Consider the following 21932-nt stretch of genomic DNA (forward strand, 5'->3'; position numbering starts at 1 on the left):
GTTTCCTTACATCACATAGTGCCACTCATTGCCTCATTTTACAATTGGATCCCCCACCCCTAATTAGGCTTTTGGTTTAACCCGGTCCTCAGAAGCTGGGCTTGTAAGGAGAACAGAGACATGACATATCACTCTTCTATCTCTTCTTAACCAGTCCTGAGACCCCAGCAAAAATCTGCTTTTGATTTATCTGACATTAATTTATCTGCATGTCCAGCCTCACAATGAAGTGTATGAAGAGTTTTACAATTTTCTTTTCAGGACAACCAGGGAATCAAGTAGAACACAAAACTATTTGACATAAACAGTTGCTTTCAGGAGTTTTATTGACAAATGTCAATACAAAAAAGGTCAGCCAAAGCAAAAACATGATAAATGAATGTCTATGAATGCTGTAAGTACAAAAATGTTTTACACACTGGGAAATTAATATCTAACTAGTCAGTGACAACTGTGTGGAGTTTGTAGTTTGTGACAGCAACTCTGTGAGCTTATTACAGTATTATAGACACTGTCAAATCAAATCAAATGTTATTTGTCACATGCGCCAAATACAACAGGTGTAGACCGTACCGTGAAATGCGTACTTACAAGCCCTTACAAACTACAATGCAGTTAAGAAAAATTATATTTACTAAATAAACTAAAGTTAAAAAAAGTAACACAATAAAATAACAATAACGAAGCTAAATACAGGGGGTACCGGTATCGAGTCAATGTACAGGGGTACAGGTTAGTCGAGGTAATTGAGGTAATATGTACAGTACCAGTCAAAAGTTTGGACACACCTACTCACGCCAGGGTTTTTCTTTATTTTTACTATTTTCTACATTGTAGAATAACAGTGAAGACATAGAAAATAGTAAAGACATCAAAACTATGAAATAACACATATGGAATCATGTAGTAACCAAAAAAGTGTTAAACAAATAAAAATATATTTTATAATTTAGATTTTTCAAAGTAGCCACCCTTTGCCTTGATGACAGCTTTGCACACATTTGGTATTCTCTCAACCAGCTTCATGAGGCAGTTACCTGGAATGCATTTCAATTAGCAGGTGTGCCTTCGTAAAGTTAAATAGTGGAATTTCTTTCCTTCTTAATGCGTTTGAGCCAATCAGTTGTGTTGTGACAAGGTAGGGTTGGTATACAGACGAAAGCCCTATTTGGTAAAATTACCAAGTCCATATTATGGCAAGAACAGCTCAAATAAGCAAAGTGAAACGACTGTCCATCATTACTTTAAGACATGAAAGTCAGTCAATGCAGAACACTTCAGGAACTTTGAAAGTTTCTTCAAGTGCAGTCGTAAAAACCATCAAGCACTATGATGAAACTGACTCTCATGAGGACCGCCACAGGAAAGGAAGACCCAGAGTTATCTCTGCTGCAGAAGATAAGTTCATTAGAGTTACCAGTCTCAGAAATTGCAGCCCAAATAAATGCTTCACAGAGTTCAAGTAACAGACACATCTCAACATCAACTGTTCAGACATTCCCTCTTCATGGTCAAATTGCTTCAAAGAAACCACTACTAAAGGACACCAATAAGAAGAAGTTGCTTAGGCAAGGAAACACCAGAATTATTGGATCTCTTGATAATGATGAGCAAAAAGACTGTATAAACTAAATAATAGAAATACTGAGCTTTATTGCTGACAGGTGTATCAAATCGAGCACGCAGCCATGCAATCTCCATAGACAAACATTGGCAGTAGAATGGCTCGTACTGAAGAGCTCAGTGAACATCAACGTGGCACCGTCATAAGATGCCACCTTTCAAACAAGTCAGTTCGTCAAGTTTCTGCCCTGCTAGAGCTTCCCCGGTCAACTGTAAGTGCTGTTATTTTGAAGTGGAAACGTCTAAGAGCAACAGCGGCTCAGCTGTGAAGTGGTAGGCCACAAAGCTCACAGAACGGGACCACTGAGTGCTGAGGCGCGTAGCGCGTAAAAATTGTCTGTCCTCGGTTGCAACACTCACTACCGAGTTGGAGGCAACATCAGCACAATAACTGTTCATCCATGGCCGAGCAGCCACATACAAGCCTAAGATCACCATGCACAATGCCAAGCGTCGGCTGGAGTGGTGTAAAGCTCGCCGGTATTGGGCTCTTGAGCAGTGGAAAGCATTCTCTGTAGTGATGAATCACACTTCACCATCTGTCAGTCCGATGGACATATCTGGGTTTGGCAGATGCCAGGAGAATGCTACCTGCCCCAATACATAGTGCCAACTGTAAAGTTTGGTGGAGGAGGAATAATGGTGTGGGGCTGTTTTTCATGGTTCGGGCTAGGCCCTTCAGTTCCAGTAAAGGGACATCTTAACGCTACAGTTTACAATTACATTCTAGATGATTCTGTGCTTCCAACTTTGTGGCAACAGTTTGAGGAAGGCCCTTTCCTTTTTCAGCATGACAACGGCCCCGTGCACAAAGCGAGGTCTGTACAGAAATGGTTTGTCGAGATCGGTGTGGAAGAACTTGACTGGCCTGCACAGAGCCCTGACCACAACTCCATCAAACACCTTTGGGATGAATTGTAACGCCGACTGCGAGCCAGGCCTAATCGCCAAACATCAGTGCCCGACCTCACTAATGCTCTTGTGGCTGAATGGAAGCAATTCCCCGCAGCAATGTTCCAACATCTAGTGGAAAGCCTTCCCATTAGAGTTGAGGCTGTTATAGCAGCAAAGGTAGGACCAACTTCATATTAATGCCTATGATTTTGGAATGAGATGTTAGACGAGCAGGTGTCAACATACATTTGGTCATGTAGTGTATATTGTATGCTCAAATTCTATTATTTTAGAAAAATACAATTGCCCTGAGAAATAGATTTAAAAAAAATAAGAATACAAAAATTATTAATATACCTAATATAATTAGACCAAATTATCGGGGGCCCTAGAATCCAATGATCCCGATATGCAACACAAAATTAGGATCTTGGGCATTACCTTTCAAAGTTTGCATTTTCAATATTTTGTTATAGCGCCACCATCTGGCCAATCAGTGTAATTTTGTAAATGCCGTCTGTACGGTAAGACTCATCATTTGGCTCGTTCAAGTGCTAGTCGGAACTAGGTAATTCGGAAATCTCCGTTTTTTTAACTGGTTGTTGTTATACACGTGACGCATTAAACAAATCAGCAAGTCGGACATTTCCGAGTTTCCTAGTTCCGACTAGCATAGTAGGCACGCGGCAATTCGCCCACATTTCGTCCAAATCTGGCCAGTGCACTCTCCTCTCTAAGATATCGCGTGTGACTGACATACGAATAAACGAACATACCAACGAATAACTAATGGACGGAAACTGATCCACAGTCCCCTCCCCGATTTAATCGTGGTGGACAGTGAATAACATAAACCTCTCTGAAACTCTTATATTATGGATTACAATACCATCTACACAGGCCGCAGGGTCCGCTTAATATGTTGCACAAACTGGGGCGTTTTAAAATCCGCGGCGACAATGTTGCAGAAGCTAAACTAATTAATTCACTAATACATCGCCACAATACTGCAACAATGTTTCTTCTGTCAAAGCCAAGAAAGCTTGCAGAGAGACAAACGTACCAACCCCCATCACTCCTCCTTCCACGGAGCGTGATTGGATTAGAGACGGCCTTTCACCTCTAACCTCGTGATGTCGGCTGTTTCCTGCTTTCTCTGCTGGACTGCCGAAGCTGCGCTGAACATTGCTCGTCAATTGCAGGCACACAGCTCGGATACAGGACGCTTTAATCAAAGCATAAGGCTATCGGACATTTATTTCACATTCAAACAGACAGCAATGCGAAGGAAATCGAGGATGTTACTATGCTTCGCGGTCCTGTGGGTGCTTGGCATAGCATATTATTTCTATTCGGGAACAACGTTAAGTCGAAAGGTAGGTTTCCCCGACACTTTTTGCTCTTATTGAAAATGCATCAGGGGTGTATTCATTACGCCAATTCTGCTGCAAAACGTTTCTTAAATGGAACGAAGCGATTAGCGACCAAACTGAATTTGTCCAACATACTTAAGTTTTTCTCTGTTTGATTCCGTTTGGTTCTTAATAAACGGTAAATCGTTTCCGTAATAAATACACCCCCAGAGCTCGCTTTCAGGAGAAACATATTGTGAATATGTTTAACAAGTGGCTATTTTGATAGGCGGTTTATATTATGGAATATTATATTGTTCCATCATCAACTAGATTATTTTAATTTGCTTGAAATGAGGGATATAGCTCTTGTATGATTTGAACGTTGCTCTGTCTGGTATCGTATCATTTTGCTGTGATTAAATAGCTGGGCGGTTGTGAACACTTTATGAAGAGCTGCGTTTCACGCACACAACACTTACTTATTCCACTATTTAGGAAGACCTCAACAGTGAAGTATATCGTCTACAAATACTTCAGTGTTGAAATATATTCCCCCGCTACACTGGCAGGAAATATATCGGCTGCAGATGGATAGGCTACATTGTAACAAAATATGCAAACCTTATGCGTCCGTCTGTCTTTGTTAAAATCCCTGTTTATTTATGGTCATATCATTTCAATTGAGGAATAGGCTAATGCCTGTAGTTTATAACAAAACAACTATAGTTCTCTTCCAAGGCTTTAATTCTTATTTCTCTGTTATCTTAATATACAGGATTGACGAGGTCAAACACGTCACTTATAGTTAAATTGTCCTTTCAGCAAAAATATGAGCGTTTTTATCATGTAACCAACCCTTGTGATAACACCTAGGCTCTTAACGGTCCCCTTGTCATTGTGTGATCATTCATTCTGCCCCTTACATTTGACATTAGGCTGATAGGTGGTGCAGCTAGATAAGGACCCATGGGCATTCTGATTTGATTAACAAAGGCCTAATCTCCAGTTATCAGCGAGCAGTTACCCATTTCCCTGGCGAGTACAAGGCAGTGGGACGCCTCAAGGCCAAATCACAGGGTACCTCTCACAAATGACACTGCTGTGCTAAACTCCCACATTGTACTCAAATATGGGTGATAAAGTTGCTGCTGGTATGCTTCCTGTGGGAAGGGGGCATCTGATGTCTGACTTTTGTTGTGGAGGGAGATGAGCCTGCAAAAGAATGCACTTTCATTGTATTTCTATCCATGTGTAAGACAAGCTATATCTCCAATTAGCCTTACAGCTGTCTGTCTGTGATTTGGGTGGAGACTGCTTTGCATTGTTGCAGGAGAACAACAGTAAAAGGAGACCACGGTGGCTGAGAGCCCAACAGCATTATGCTTCCTCCTGCTACTGCAGACGGGAACCCTCTGTTTCGGACTGTTTACAGGCTCCTGCTACTGCAGACTAGAACCCTCTGTTTCGGACTGTTTACAGGCTCCTGCTACTGCAGACTAGAACCCTCTGTTTCGGACTGTTTACAGGCTCCTGCTACTGCAGACTAGAACCCTCTGTTTCGGACTGTTTACAGGCTCCTGCTACTGCAGACTAGAACCCTCTGTTTCGGACTGTTTACAGGCTCCTGCTACTGCAGACTAGAACCCTCTGTTTCGGACTGTTTACAGGCTCCTGCTACTGCAGACTAGAACCCTCTGTTTCGGACTGTTTACAGGCTCCTGCTACTGCAGACGGGAACCCTCTGTTTCGGACTGTTGACAGTGCTCTTCACTGTAATTTAGGTAGTGTATTTTTATCCTCATCGCACATGCGTGTATTTCAATTGAACAATGCACTTATATGAAAAATTGTAGTCATTTAGCAGGGGCTCTAATCCAGAGCGATTTACAGGAACACTTAGGGTTAAGTACCTTGCTCGAGGGCGGTCTTAGGCACTGCATCTGTGCTAGGGGTGTCACACAGACCCTGGTTCGAATCCAGGCTGTATCACAACTGGCCGTGATTGGGAATCCCACAGGGTGGGGCTCAATTGGCCGAGCGTCGTCCGGGTTTGGCCGGGGTAGGCCATCATTGTAAATAACAATGTGTTCTTAACTGACTTGCTGAGTTACATAAACAAATATAATAAAAGGGCACATCGACAGATTTTTCACCTAGTCAGCTCTGGGATTCGAACCAGTGACCTTTCAGTTACTGGCCCAACGCTCTTAACCGCTAGGCTACCTGACCCTTTTTTGCATCTTACAGTGAATGGTGTGATGGAATGTACATCAGATGTTAAGGCTTCTGTCTGTACTCACAGCTCAGAAGGCCTCTGTAACCATTTAAATATAATGTAATTTATTGCTCTCCACCGAGCAAGTTCTTGTTTACAGACACATTTTTACCCAAAACGTCACCCAGACATTTACAGTTTCAACCCAACACTTTCACTTTGGAGACTTAACATGATAAACTAAACATAGTAAATTCAAGGCAGCAATTGTCTCTGAGTAAACTATATACTGGAAGGCCTTAAATTAGGCCTCTATGCAGGTCGGAGGTCCTCAGTGTTTAGCAGACAGGTCGGAGGTCCTCAGTGTTTAGCAGACAGGTCGGAGGTCCTCAGTGTTTAGCAGACAGGTCGGAGGTCCTCAGTGTTTAGCAGACAGGTCGGAGGTCCTCAGTGTTTAGCAGACAGGTCGGAGGTCCTCAGTGTTTAGCAGACAGGTCGGAGGTCCTCAGTGTTTAGCAGACAGGTCGGAGGTCCTCAGTGTTTAGCAGACAGGTCGGAGGTCCTCAGTGTTTAGCAGACAGGTCGGAGGTCCTCAGTGTTTAGCAGACAGGTCGGAGGTTCTCAGTGTTTAGCAGACAGGTTGGATGATGGATGCTTTCACCGACCTGTCACATTATTGTATTGGGAGCTGCTGCGGCTTGGTGAGAATGCACTCACTGGACGTGTATGGTAACCAGATTGACAGCTTTTATCTCTGGCTCCATTGTGTTTGATCTGATCTCCGCTCTGCAACACAATTATTGACAAGCTGGTTGTTCTGCTCTGGCTCAGCGGACAACATTGTAGCTGCGCCTGCGAGTGTGAATGGCCATGCTGTGCTTCCTCAGCTTTTTAAAGCAAAGCTCTCTTTGGAATAACAATGAATTAATGCATTGGGAAGTGTACATTAAAAATGTCAAGTGTGTTTAGAGCAGAGGGAGTTTCTTCATTCTCTGCTGATGTCATAACTGATAATCCTCAGGTTACATTTTGTTCAGGTTTGAACAGCTCACTGGATGTTTGATTCATTTGCTGAAATAATGTTTGTAATAATAATGGCATTCATTCACAAATGTATTCTGATATTTGAGTGTTCCTAGTCCTCCTGGATTACTATTCCCTCGGTCAGAGCCAACACCTAGTCCTCCTGGATTACTATTCCCTCGGTCAGAGCCAACACCTAGTCCTCCTGGATTACTATTCCCTCGGTCAGAGCCAACACCTAGTCCTCCTGGATTACTATTCCCTCGGTCAGAGCCAACACCTAGTCCTCCTGGATTACTATTCCCTCGGTCAGAGCCAACACCTAGTCCTCCTGGATTACTATTCCCTCGGTCAGAGCCAACACCTAGTCCTCCTGGATTACTATTCCCTCGGTCAGAGCCAACACCTAGTCCTCCTGGATTACTATTCCCTCGGTCAGAGCCAACACCTAGTCCTCCTGGATTACTATTCCCTCGGTCAGAGCCAACACCTAGTCCTCCTGGATTACTATTCCCTCGGTCAGAGCCAACACCTAGTCCTCCTGGATTACTATTCCCTCGGTCAGAGCCAACACCTAGTCCTCCTGGATTACTATTCCCTCGGTCAGAGCCAACACCTAGTCCTCCTGGATTACTATTCCCTCGGTCAGAGCCAACACCTAGTGCAGTTTTATTCTCCTCAGACAATTTATTATGATGTAGCATGTTGCAATCTCCCGTTGTTTACGGAATAACTCAGCGTAACAAAACCCAGCATAGGATCTGAGCCCGTTTTTTGAAGTCCCCCAAAATAATTTTTCCCGCTATGTATATGTGTCTACTGTTGTAGGATGCACTTGGGTTGATTCATATGAATAATCGTGTGGAAATGACGCTAGGTTGTTGTCTCTCACCACCACTCCCACTGTTTATCTTTAACCTACCTGTGAGGGGAAATGTGTTGCCTACCTGTGAGGAGAAATGTGTTGTCATGTGGAGAGCACATTGCTTTTGAGGCCCCTGCTCTATCCTGACCTTTGCCTTGTATGTGGTTTAACATGGAGCCAGAAAAAGTGTTTTTAGAGAGCATTCCAGGCCCTTCCAGCTTCTGCCCTTTTGATCCAGCAGAGCGATCCCTGATCTAATATTGACTAGGCTGAATTGAGGGTCTGGATGGGCCCGCTGATCACAGTGGGAAACCCCAAGTTTAATCTCTCCCCTGCTCTGCTCCTGATCAGCATGGACTACTGTTTTTGTGGGTTGTTGTCTACTTGTCTTTATCCAGTGTGTGTGTTGCTCTTACAGTTGAAGTCAGAAGTTTACATGCACTTAGGTTGGAGTCATTAAAACTCGTTTTTCAACCACTCCACAAATGTATTGTTAATAAACTATAGTTTTGGCAAGTCGGTTAAGACATTTACTTTGTGCATGACACAGGTAATTTTCCCAACAGTTGTTAACAGACAGATTATTTCACTTATAATTCACTGTATCACAATTCCAGTGGGTCAGAAGTTTACATACACTAAGTTGACTGTGCCTTTAAACAGCTTGGAAAATTCCAGAAAATTATGTCTTGGCTTTACAAGCTTCTGATAGGCTAAGTGACATCATTTGAGTCAGTTGGAGGTGTACCTGTGGATGTATTCCAAGGCCTACCTTCAAACTCAGTGACTCTTTGCTTGACATCATGGGAAAATCATAAGAAATCAGCCAAGACCTCAGAAAAATAATTGTACACCTCCACAAGTCTGGTTCATCCTTGGAAGCAATTTCCAAACACCTGAAGGTACCACGTTTATCTGTGCAAACAATAGTACGCAGGTATAAACACCATGGGACCACGCAGCCATCATACCGCTCAGGAAGGGGACACGTTCTGTCTCCTAGAGATGAACGTACTTTGGTGCAAAAAGTGCAAATCAATCCCAGAACAACAGCAAAGGACCCTGTGAAGATGCTGGAGGAAACGGGTACAAAAGTATCTATATCCACAGTAAAACAAGTCTTATATCGACATAACCTGAAAGGCCGCTCAGCAAGGAAGAAGCCACTGCTCCAAAACCGCCATAAAAAGCCAGACTACCATTTGCAACTGCACATGGGGACAAAGATTGTACTTTTTGGAGAAATGTCCTCTGGTCTGATGAAACAAAAATAGAACTAACGTTGGCCATAATGATGGCCATAATGACCATCGTTATGTTTGGCGCAAAAAGGGGGAGGCTTGCAAGCCGAAGAACACCATCCCAACGGTGAAGTACGGGGGTGGCAGCATCATGTTGTGGGGGTGCTTTGCAGCAGGAGGGAAGACCCATTTGCAACCAAGCTTTACCTTCCTGACTGATGTCTTGAGATGTTGCTTCAATATAGCCACAACTTTCCTGCCTCCATGATGCCACTTCACAAAATAGATGGCATCATGGAGGCAGGAAAGTTGTGGCTATATTGAAGCAACATCTCAAGACATCAGTCAGGAAGGTAAAGCTTGGTTGCAAATGGGTCTTCCAAATGGACAATGACCCCAAGCATACTTCCAAAGTTGTGGCAAAATGGCTTAAGGACAACAAAGTCAAGGTATTGGAGTGGCCATCACAAAGCCCTAACCTCAATCCTATAGAAAATGTGTGGGCAGAACTGAAAAAGTGTGTGCGAGCAAGGAGTCCTTCAAACCTGACTCAGTTACACCAGCTCTGTCAGGAAGAACTTATTGTGGGAAGCTTGTGGAAGGCTACCCAAAACGTTTGACCCAAGTGAAACAATTTAAAGGCAATGCTACCAAATACTAATTGCGTTTATGTAAACTTCTGACCCACTGGGAATGTGATGAAAGAAATAAAAGCTGAAATAAATCATTCTCTCTACTATTATTCTGACATTTCACATTATTAAAATAGTGGTGATCCTAACTGACCTAAGAGAGGGACTTTTTACTAGGATTAAATGTCAGGAATTGTGGAAAACTGAGTTTAAATGTATTTGGTTAATAAGGTGTATGTAAACTTCCGACTTCAACAGTATCTGCTTCCTGGCTAAGCCATATAAATGGACCTGGTTTGGAGCTGATCTGTCTCCTTGCAGTGCTTGAGGAGCTCTACTGATGTACAGAACTGTCAGTGTTCTTCCATGATTGTTTTGTTCAATAGGGTGGTTCAGGTGCTTGGAGCTTGTCATTCACCTCCAGCAGTGGTAGTACTCAGTGCCATGATGAGGAAAGGAGCCTACTCTGAAATAATTTTGTTCTTTGATATCCCACTGTGAGCTTTTAAATGATTACTTTCTGAGTTTTTCCTCTTCTGAGGAATATATAACTTGAGAGAAATATGTAACTGACCTTTCTATGGGTCCATGAAAGATGAAAGATGCTATTTTGTTAATGATTGAGACAGGTGGTTAGGCATACAGTGTTTTGACAAGTACCACTACTTCTGAATGGAGACATTTGACAAGGCAAAGACAAAAGAGAGGGGTGAATGCTGCTTTGACTGGTGAAATGTTTATGGAGCTTATTAGCTGTAGTCATTACATTCTGAATTGCAAATGCTTCACCACCATACATTTCTGTGAAGGGAGCCAGAGGCTGTTTGGGCAAAACCCCACTGGTCTGCGCTGCCCAGTACACAATGGCTCCATTTTCCTTAGGACCTGTCGATATAAAGATGCAGTACACCACAGGCATGTGAAGAATTGCATTGACTCTGATAATAAAGCATTCATAGGACACATTCATTACTGCTGGATTACATTACAGGTAATGAGTGTAAATCAAGTCCAATTAATATAGTGACTAAAGATTAGGTATACCAGTCTGAATTATGGTCAAATAAATACATTTCCTCAATGCTTACTCCATTTTTCTTTTTGTCATCTTTGATTTCCTGATAAGGTTTACAATAGTGTGTCAAGTCTATTCTAAGTTATGAGGTATTAACGTAATGCTTTCCAACGCTCAGTCTCTGTAGAACAGGGGGCAGTAAAACAGCTTGACTTGGACACTGGTGATCCACACATGGTTGTAATACTTGGATAAGTGAGATTGTCTCCCTGACAGTATTATGTCTAACAAGGGGCAGATGTGCTCAAGCCGCTGTACAGGGACTGGTGTACAGCCTGTAAGACAGTAATATGACTCTGAAGGGACAGGCCAGGGATGGTACCAGCAGGAATGTGTACTTTGGCATGAGGACTTATAACACACAGGCCATCCTCACTACTCTGCTGACTAAACAGGGTTTTCCTTCTGGGCTATAACTGTTTATGGAGAGAGGGCTACTGCCCTGAAAAGTCTCACACTTTCTGTTTGTATTTATTGGCCCTCTGTCAAGTGTGAACATTGTGACTCTTTGTAACAAACTTGTTCTCAGCTTTGACAAAACAATCTCATGTGTTTGAGAGCCTGCACTTCCCAGAAGAGTTTGGAATTGTGTGAAGGCCACAGGCCAGTGGTGGTTCTGAGGACGATCAACACTAACTGGAATATAACCTCTTTGTGCTTTAAATGAAAGTGCTGATGCCTCAGATTTGTCCTAAGACCCTGTTTCAATTTATTTTCCTTGGGCTAATCATGTTTTATGGAAGAGGGCAGATCCCGTTCTTCCCCTTCTTCAACAATGTGCTTTGTTTTATTGGAAGAATGAACAATGGATTTGCCAGAAGAATTTCAGCGTTATTGGTTTTCTGGATTGTTTTTGAGTTTACAAATACTCCCCAGCTCTGCTTTTGCATAATTGATATTCAGATTTCCATTTGCTGTGTGTGGATGTTTCCTCTCACTGTGATTTGAACAGGATGCACCCATTACATTCTAACAGTCATGGCTTACTGCTCCTGCCCCCTGCCCATATACACATTTTGATGCCCTCTGTAGATCTGGGGGAACTGGATCTACCTAGCCTACCTACCAGATGCTGAAGCTCTGTGAGGACAAAGGTCTATTTTTATATAGCTTGAGTTACTTCTTACAATCGGTCAATCCTATAGTATTTAAAATGTGTGCAGTTATTGTATGGGTGAGGTTTAGAGACAGTGTTTGTTAACTTTGTAAAAAGTGGAGTTGGGTTTCCTTTCCTTCCTTTACAGCAGTAAGTGATTGTTTTACCACCCCAGTGCCCTGCCCAGTTCAACGTTTCTGATGGCACTCATAAATATCCTGGTTGCCTTAGACACAACAAAATCACTGTTTGAAGAACATTACGTCAGTTCCACGTCTTATTGGAAATGTACAGGCTCACAGGCAAAGCCTACGAGAAGACATGATCCTAACAGTGTTGGCTTGTCTTAGTGTACCACTGTGGAAATCTAGAACAACCAAGGCCATGCAGATAAGGAACAAACGTGAACAAAGCCACTGTAAATGTGGTGTGTTTATTGACATCTGTGGGAATTAACTTTTGAATGAGGGATAAGGCAACTGTTCAATAGTTTGGAGTTGTTCAGAAGACTAGAACTAATTTCAAGAGCTGCTGTATCTCTTGCCGCTGTGGTCTTTTCATTTGGGTAAAACCTGTTTTAAGACTTGAGTCATACCAGAACTATTTTGTGTGCTGATGGTATCCTCTTAATTACACTGCCTTCAGAAAGTATTCATACCCCTTGACTTACTCCACATTTTGTTGTGGTACTGTGTTACAGTTCAAAATATTTAAAATATATATTTTTCTCTCACCCATCTACACACACTACCCCATAATGACAAAGTGAAAACATGTTTTTTTTAAACGTTTTTTGCAAATGTATTGAAAATAAAATACAGAAATGTAAATGAGATATGTATTCACACCCCAGAGTCATGTTAGAATCACCTTTGGCAGCCATTACAGCTGTGAGTTTTTCTGGGTAAGTCTCTAAGATCATTTCACACCTGGATTGTACAACATTTGCCCATTATTCTTTGCAAAATTCTTCAAGCTGTCTCAATATTTGTTGATTGTTGCTAGACAACAATTTTCAGGTCTTGCCATAGTTGCAAATCTGCTTGAAAATCTAACTCGGCCACTCAGGAACATTCTCTGTCTTCTTGGTAGCAACTCCAGAGTAGATGTGGCCTTGTGTTTTAGGTTATTATCCTGCTGAAAGGTGACTTAATCTCCCAGTGTCTGGTGGAAAGCAGACTGGACCAGGTTTTCCTCTAGGATTTTGCCTGTGCTTGGCTCCATTCCGTTTATTTTTATCCTGACCTAGTCCCCTGCTCGACGGACGGGACCTTACAGATAATTGCGTGTGGGGTACAGAGATGAGCTAGTCATTAAAAAATCACGTTAAACACTATTGTTGAACAGAGTGAGTCCATGCAACTTATTATGTGACTTGTTCAGCACATTTCTACTCCTTTACTTATTTAGGCTTGCTTTAACAAAGGGGTGAATACTTAAGGCATTTCAACTTCTCATTTTTATTAATTGGAAAAATAAAATTAAAAAAACGTAATTCCACTTTGACATTATGGGGTATTTTGTGTAGGCCAGTGACACAAAATCTATATTTAATCTATTTTTAAATTCAGGCTGTAACAACAAAATGTGGAACAGTCAAGGGATGTGAATTCTTTCTGAAGGCTCTGTAGCTAGTACTGTACATACCTGTTTTACCTGATTTTACTTTATACTTTTACTATTTGCTACATTGTAGAATAATAGTTTTGTCTTAACTATGAAATAACACATGGAATCATGTATTAACCAAAAAAGTGTTAAACAAATCAAAATATATTTTAGATTCTTCGAAGTAGCCACCCTTTGCCTTGATGACAGCTTTGCACACTCTTGTCATTCTCTCAAACAGCTTCACCTGGAATGCTTTCTGACCATCTTGAAGGAGTTCCCACATATGCTAAGTACTTGTTGGCTGCTTTTCCTGCACTCTGCGGTCCAACTCATCCCAAACCATCTGTGGCGTACGGCATTAACATCAAATAGCCCCTGCGATATGCAACTCTTCAGGGAAGTTAGGAACCAATATACACAGGCAGTTAGGACAGCTAAGGCTAGCTTTTTCAAGCAGAAATGTGCATCCTGCAGCACAAACAAACAAAAAAGTTCTGGGACACTGTAAAGTTTATGGAGAATAAGAGCACTTCCTCCCAGCTGCCCACTGCACTGAGGCTAGGAAACACTGTCCCACTGATAAATCCACAATAATTGAGAATTTCAATAAGCATTTTTCTATGGCTGGCCATGCTTTCCACCTGGCCACCCTTACCCTGGTCAAAAGCCCTGCACCCCCGACAGCATCTTGCCCAAGCCTCCCCCATTTCTCCCCTTTCTCCCCTACAAATCAGCAGGGCTAGACAATCTGGACCCTCTCTTTCTAAAATTATCAGCCAAAATTGTTGCAACCCCTATTACTAGCCTGTTCAACCTCTCTTTCGTATCGTCTGAGATCCCCTAAAGATTGGAAAACTGCCGCAGTCATCCCCCTCTTCAAAGGGGGAGACACTCTATACCCAAACTGCTACAGACCTATATCTTTCCTACCCTGCCTTTCTAAGGTCTTCGAAAGACAAGTCAACAAACAGATCACCGACCATTTCGAATCCCACCATACCTTCTCCGCTATGCAATCTGGATTCCAAGCTGGTCATGGGTGCACCTCAGCCACGCTCAAGGTCCTAAACGATATCATAACCGCCATCGATAAGAGACATTACTGTGCAGCCGTTTTCATCGACCTGGCTAAGGCTTTCGACTCCGTCAATCACAACATTCTTATCGGCAAGACTCAACAGCCTTGGTTTCTCAAATGACTGCCTCGCCTGATTCACCAACTACTTCTCAGAGAGAGTTCAGTGTTTCAAATCGGAGGGCCTGTTGTCCGGACCTCTGGCAGTCTCTATGGGGGTGCCACGGGGTTCAATTCTCGGGCCGACTCTTTTTTCTGTATACATCAATGATGTCGCTCTTGCTGCTGATGAGTCTCTGATCCACCTCTATGCAGACGACACCATTCTGTATACTTTTGGACCTTTTGGACCAAGCCATATAATAAATGCCTTACCTTTTGAAGATCTTCTTTTTGCAATCTGAAATGTCTCAGTGACACAATGAATGGTCGTTTTGTTCGATAAATTCTTTCTTTATATCCCCAAAATGTCCCTTTTATTTGGCGCGTTTTGATTCAGAAATACACATGTTCCAACATGACTACAAAGTATCTAATAAGTTACCTGTAAACTTGGTCCAAACATTTCAAACAACGCTCGTAATCCAACCTCGGGTATCCTACAATGTAAATAAACGATGCAATTTAAGACGGAATAAACTGTTTCTAATACCGGATAAAAACAACAAAGTGCGCTCCAGTTCATGCGCAACAAAAGACTAAAGCCCTTTAGAGTGACACCTACAAAGAACAGCCCTACTTCTTCTTTTCTTGTGGAAGCCATATGAACTGCATTCTGGGCCCTAATAAATCAGGTCTCCCATAGAAAACCATTGGAAAACACAATAACCTCCAATTTTTCCCCTGGATGGATTGTGCTCGGCGTTTCACCTGCCAAATCAGTTCTGTTATACTCAGACATTATTCTAACAGTTTTAGAAACTTCAGAGTGTTTTCTATCCAAATCTACTAAATATATGCATATCCTAGCTTCTGGGCCTGAGTTGCAGGCAGGTTACTTTGGGCACGCTTTTCATCCGGACATGAAAATACTCCCCCTATCCCAGAGAGGTTAATTAACCTACAGACGAGCTTCAATGCCATACAACTCTCCTTCCGTGGCCTCCAACTGCTCTTAAATGCAAGTAAAACTAAATGCATTCTCTTCAACTGATCGCTGCCCGCCCGGCTATCGCTGCTCTGGATGGTTCTGACTTAGAATATGTGGACAACTACAAATACCTAGGTGTCTGGTTAGACTGTATACTCTCTTTCCATACTCACATTAAGCATCTCCAATCCAAAATTAAGTCTAGAATCGGCTTCCTATTTCGCAACAAAGCATCCTTCACTCATGCTGCCAAACATACCCTCGTAAAACTGACTATCCTACCGATCCTTGACATCGGCGATGTCATTTATAAAATATCCTCCAACACTCAACAAACTGGATGCAGTCTATCACAGTGCCATCCGTTTTGTCAGCAAAGCCCCATATTCTACCCACCACTGCGACCTGTACACTCTCGTTGGCTGGCCCTCGCTTCATATTCGTCGCCAAACCCACTGGCTCCAGGGCATCTATAAGTCTTTGCTAGGTAAAGCCCCACTTTATCTCAGCTTACTGGTCACCATAGCAGCACGCGCTCCAGCAGGTATATTTTACTGGTCACCCCCAAAGCCAATTCCTCCTTTGGCTGCCTTTCCTTCCAATTCTCTGTTGCCAATAACTGGAACGAATTGCAAAAATCACTGATGCTGGAGACTCATATCTCCCTCACTAACTTTAAGCACCAGCTGTCAGAGCAGCTCACAGATCACTGCACCTGTACATAGCCCATCCAACTACCTCATCCCCATACAGTTATTTATTTTTTTGCTCCTTTGCACCCGAGTGTCTCTACTTGCACCTTCATCTTCTGCACATCCATCACTCCAGTGTATACTTGCTAAATTGTAATTATTTCGCCACGATGGCCTATTTATTGCCTCCCTTATCTTAGCTCATTTGCACACACTGTATATAAACATTTTATTCTCAATTGTGTTATTGACTGTTTTTGTTTATTCCATGTGTAACTGTTTGTTTCGTACTGCTTTGCTTTATCTTGGCCAGGTCGCAGTTGTAAATGAGAACTTGTTCTCAACTAGCCTACCTGGTTAAATAAAGGTGAAATAAAAAAAAATCTCAATATAGGTTGAGGTCAGGTGATTGTGGAGGCCAGGTCATCTGCTGCAGCACTCCATCACTCTCCGTGGTCAAATAGCCCTTACACAGCCTGGAGGTCTGTTGGGTCATTGTCCTGTTGAAAACCAATTATAGTCCCACTGAGCGCAAACCAGATGGGATGGCCTATTGCTGTTATAGCCATGCTGGTTGTGTGCCTTGAATTCTAAATAAATCAGACAGTTTCACCAGCAAAGCACCATCACACCTCCTCCTCCATGCTTCACGGTGGGAACCACACACGCCGAGATCATCCGTTCACCTACTCTGCATCTCACAAAGACATGGCAATTGTAACCAATAATCTCACATTTGGACTCATCAGACCAAAGTACAGATTTCCACTGGTCTAATGTCCATTGCTCGTGTTTCTTGGCCCAAGCAAGTCTCTTATTGGTGTCCCTTTTTAGTAGTGGTTTCTCTGGAGTCATTCGACCACGAAGGCCTGATTCATGCAGTCTCCTTTGAACAGTTGATGTTGAGATGTCTGTTACTTGAACTCTGTGAAGCATTTATTTGGGCTGCAATCTCAGGTGCCGTTAAATCTAATGAACTTATCCTCTGCAGCAGAGGTAACTCTGGGTCTTCATTTCCTATGGCGGTCCTCATGAGAGCCAGTTTCATCATTGCTCTGGATGGTTTTTGCGGCTGCACTTAAAGAAACTTTCAAAGTTCTTGACATTTTCCACATTAATTGACCTTCATGTCAGTAATGATGGACTGTTGTTTCTCTTTGCTTATTTGAGCTGTTCTTGCCATAATATGGACTTGGTCTTTTACCAAATAGGGCTTTTTTCTGTCTACCTTGTCACAGCACAACTGATTGGCTCAAACGCATTAAGAAGAAAAGACATTCCACAAATTAGCTTTTAACAAGGCACACCTGTTAATTGAAATGCATTCCAGGTGACTACCTCATGAAGCTGGTTGAGAGAATGCGAAGAGTGTGCAAAGCTCTCAAGGCAATGTGTGGCTACTTTGAAGAATCTAAAATATATTTTGATTTGTTTAACGCTTGTTTGGTTACTGCATGATTCCATATGTGTTATTTCAGTTTTGATGTCTAATAGAAAAAATAAATAACTCTGGATTGAGTAGGTGTCTGAACTTTTGATTGGTACTGTATGTGTGGAATGCATGACTGGCCCTCATGCTGACTGCTGTAGGCTGTTTCTTGGAAAAAGACATGGCAGCAATGTGAGCCAACAGATTTGGTGGTTTTGCAGGTATTTGTCATGAGCTTTGAGTCCAAAGGCTAAAAACACTGATCAACACCCGGAACTAGACAGTAGCCCTAGTATTTTCGGTAAATTAAACCCCCTGTGTGGATACTATATTCTTACTGGAAGTTGAGCAAATGAAATCGCACTTTCCCTGCCAGTGATTTGTTTCCTTCTTTGAAAAGGACTGAATGCTTTACAACTTCTCGATCAGGAATGACAAATAATCCCTCCTCTGGAGAAATTGAGAATCTCTGTGTGTTGTAGGCAATTGAACATGTCTTTCCTATTCTAAAAGCAAGATGCTTGCCTATTGGAGGCATGAATTTAAGACGTTAAAGGACTTTGACAAACACACAAACTTTCAATAATTAATTTACAGAGGATACCCATGTGATTGTACTTCGTAACTCTCTTGCGTTGTTTTTAAAGAAAGGACTGTCTGGCCGTCGATCCCAGTTGATTGGTGTTTATTCTCACGATAGACACAATGAAGCACATTAGATGTGCAGGATAACAGGATGTTGATGGCTGTAGATTTGTGATTTGTCTGTTTTAACATGGAAATAACTGTGAATTAGCAGGGCCTAATGTGATCATTACAATTAGAGCTTGCTTTCAGCAATAACATACAGAAGCTAATCCCAGGATGCCCCCAATATCTAACTGGTACCTTATACCTACAGTATACACACATCAGCCCATGTACCTAGTGAACTCGTAAATATGACAATAGAATCCAATATTTCACAACGTGACCTACCGCTTGCATGGCAGTATCAGACTGGGAAGAATTTACATTTGCTATCTCCCCCTATCTGCATGCATGACTAATGGCATAACACCTTACTGATATGTACATTTAACCAACCAATTGGAATACATGAACATTGAATACATATTTATTCAGTGTCAAGTGGAAACATAACCAACCCTGTTACATTGGTATAACAAGGCCACATTTTGATGTCAATATTTTGATATAGTACTATATTTTGAGATCACATTTTGAGCATATGGGAGGCAAGAAAGATAATTCAATCTAATTGGATCTTCAATTCAGTTTCCAACTAACCTGATCTTGTCACTGTGAGTTGCACTGTCCAACTGCACATAACCCAGGGGTTTATGTACTAGCAGAGAGATGTTAGAGAAACATCCTGGGACTTTAGCATTTGATATACTGTGAATGATATGTCACATTTGAGCTTTCTCGTATATAGTCAGTTAACAATTTGGCTTAGCAATGAAACATGGGAGCGACTTTGAGACATCCAGAGAGAGACAGCGGTTGTCTGTAACGAGCCAAAATTACTGTGGTGAACAATGCAATCACAGTTAATACACAATAAAAAATAAAGTTGGTGTTATTATGCTAATTTGACAGCAAATGAAACGACTGTTACAGCTATGTGATGAAGATGGATATTTAGCCTAACCAGTGTTCTCGAGGCCATGATTAGACTGAGCAATAAAGAGCACAAACATAAGTCCTACATTTCACCCATCTTATGCCTGGTTCCCACACGGCATTAAGACACAACACAAAAAGATTGTTAGACTAGCTCAACTGTGTTAATAGAATAAGAACAGTTACTCCTGTCTCAAACAGCACAATGACGCAAAAGTTATTGCCCCATTCTTCCAAAATCATTCTGATTGAAACTGATTACATTGCAGAGGAAAGGTCCAACAGCTTGTCTATGCTTTACATAACTTGTGTATAGAAAGGATGGAACCATAATGAGGCCCTGATTCCCATCTTATTCTATAGATTCAGATTTGGCTGTATTTTCTCCCAGTTGTGCATCACTGAATCAATTACAGAGAGTCATCTTATTTATCTGATAATAAGCACCATCTTTCTTCTAGGGGTATTGGAAATGTGTATTTCCCCAAAACTGGAATTGAAGTATAATGACTACTGTTTTAATTGTTTGTTTTGAAATGAGCTGGCAGCATGAATTGTTATATGCACCATTTCCAGAATGACTTAACTGGCAACGTGAGAGAGGATGATGGCATGCAGAGAATATCCCTCAAGGCTGGCAGTAAGGGTGGACCAGCCCAGTTGGCCAAGGAAAATGTTCTTGGAGTAAAGAGGGAGGGATTGGCAAATGAAGAGAGAAGGAAAATAGTGCTTTGTTTCCATGGGTCCTGATGAATTGACAGTTGAGGGAGCCATCTGCCTGTCTGTGAGACCAGGGTCTAATGAGAGAATGTTTCCTGCTCCTTGTATCTGTCACGATTCTGAGCACTCCCACTCCTCTTCTCACTCAGCCCATCCAAAATGGCTGCATCCCAATTCAAATAACATATTTTGAGGATGTATGTGTGTATATATACTTCGCATATCTTTTTATATATATATTTTCTTCTGAAAAACTCAACTTCAAAGCACTCTCCTGCAACTCGCCTCACCAATTCAAAAAAAAAAAACTATTATTCACCTCAAATCTGAAATCCACAACAGTTAGTATTCAGCTAACCACAGTTGGCAGACATCAGCTATCCCTTAGCTCGAATAGCTATCGCCAGTTTTGTACAACGCGAAGCAGACCAGAGCATACCGAACCTATTTTTCTCTCCATATCCCCGGATTTCTATCGCAAGCTCTGGACATTTACACCTGGATCTTGCAGCTAGCGAGCTGCTATCCGAGTGACTATTGGCTAATGTCAGTCCCAGAGCAAACCTCAATTATTCCGGAGCTAGCCAGCTGAAGAGTTCCATCAGCCCCTCCTGGGCTACAATCACCTATCCGGACCCGTTTTACTGCCGATGCAGAGCCCCATCAGGCCTTCATGACTGGACTACTGGCGTTATCTGCCCGAGGGAGTTATCCAACTGGCCCCTCCGTCGCGACGTAACCTGAACGACCATCTGCGGCCTGCTAATCGTTAGCTGTCTTATCGGCTGCTATCTGAATAGGTCTATCGGACAATTTTCTTGGGCCACTATAACTATTTTGCCAATTGGACTAGTCCCCCCTACCACACGGAACCCCACTCATCTACAGACGGAAACGCACAAGGTGGCTAAAAACAGAGCTCCCTCCGTCTTCTGCCAGCTTGCTACCTGTGGACCGGCTAGCTGTCTGAATCTCACTGGACCCTTATGATCACTCGGCTAAGCATGCCTCTCCTTAATGTCAATATGCCTTGTCCATTGCTATTCTAGTTAGTGTTTATTGGCTTATTTCACTGTAGAGCCTCTAGCCCCGCTCATTATACCTTATCCAACCTTTCAGTTCCACCACCCACACATGCTATGACATCACCTGGTTTCAATGATGTTTCTAGAGACAATATCTCTCATCACTCAATGCCTAGGTTTACCTCCACTCTATTCACATCATACCATACGTTTGTCTGTACATTATACCTTGAAGCTATTTTATCGCCCCCAGAAACCTGCTCCTTTTACTCTCTATTCCAGACGTCATAGCCGACCAATTCTCATAGCTTTTAGCCGTACCCTTATCCTACTGTTCCTCTGGTGATGTAGAGGTGAATCCAGGCCCTGCAGTGCCTAGCTCCACTCTTATTCCCCAGGCGCTCTCTTTTGATGACTTCTGTAACCGTAATAGCCTTGGTTTCATGCATGATAATATTAGAAGCCTCCTCCCTAAGTTTGTTTTATTCACTGCTTTAGCACACTCTGCCAACCCGGATGTCCTAGCCGTGTCTGAATCCTGGCTTAGGAAGACCTCCAAAAACTCTGAAATCTTCATCCCTAACTACAACATTTTCAGACAAGATATAATGGCCAAAGGGAGTGGTGTTGCAATCTACTGCAGAG

The 21932-nt window shown here is 42.3% G+C and overlaps 1 protein-coding gene across 3 annotated transcripts in view; it reads left to right on the forward strand.

Annotated features, from left to right (window-relative positions):
* Positions 1 to 3635: 3635 nt before the first annotated feature.
* galt2 (Polypeptide N-acetylgalactosaminyltransferase 2) overlaps positions 3636 to 21932 on the forward strand; it is a 138103-nt gene continuing 119806 nt past the window's right edge. For 2 of the 3 annotated variants that reach the window (XR_001329933.2, XR_001329936.2), the window contains exon 1: positions 3636 to 3893. Coding sequence is in view for 1 of the 3 variants with exons in the window: in NM_001173688.1 (NP_001167159.1) it covers positions 3798 to 3893 (96 nt within the window). In the remaining 2 variants the exon portion in view is untranslated. 3 annotated transcript variants of the gene reach the window in all.

The sequence above is a fragment of the Salmo salar genome, chromosome ssa01 (assembly GCF_905237065.1).
Source record: "Salmo salar chromosome ssa01, Ssal_v3.1, whole genome shotgun sequence".
Taxonomy (NCBI): domain Eukaryota; kingdom Metazoa; phylum Chordata; class Actinopteri; order Salmoniformes; family Salmonidae; genus Salmo; species Salmo salar.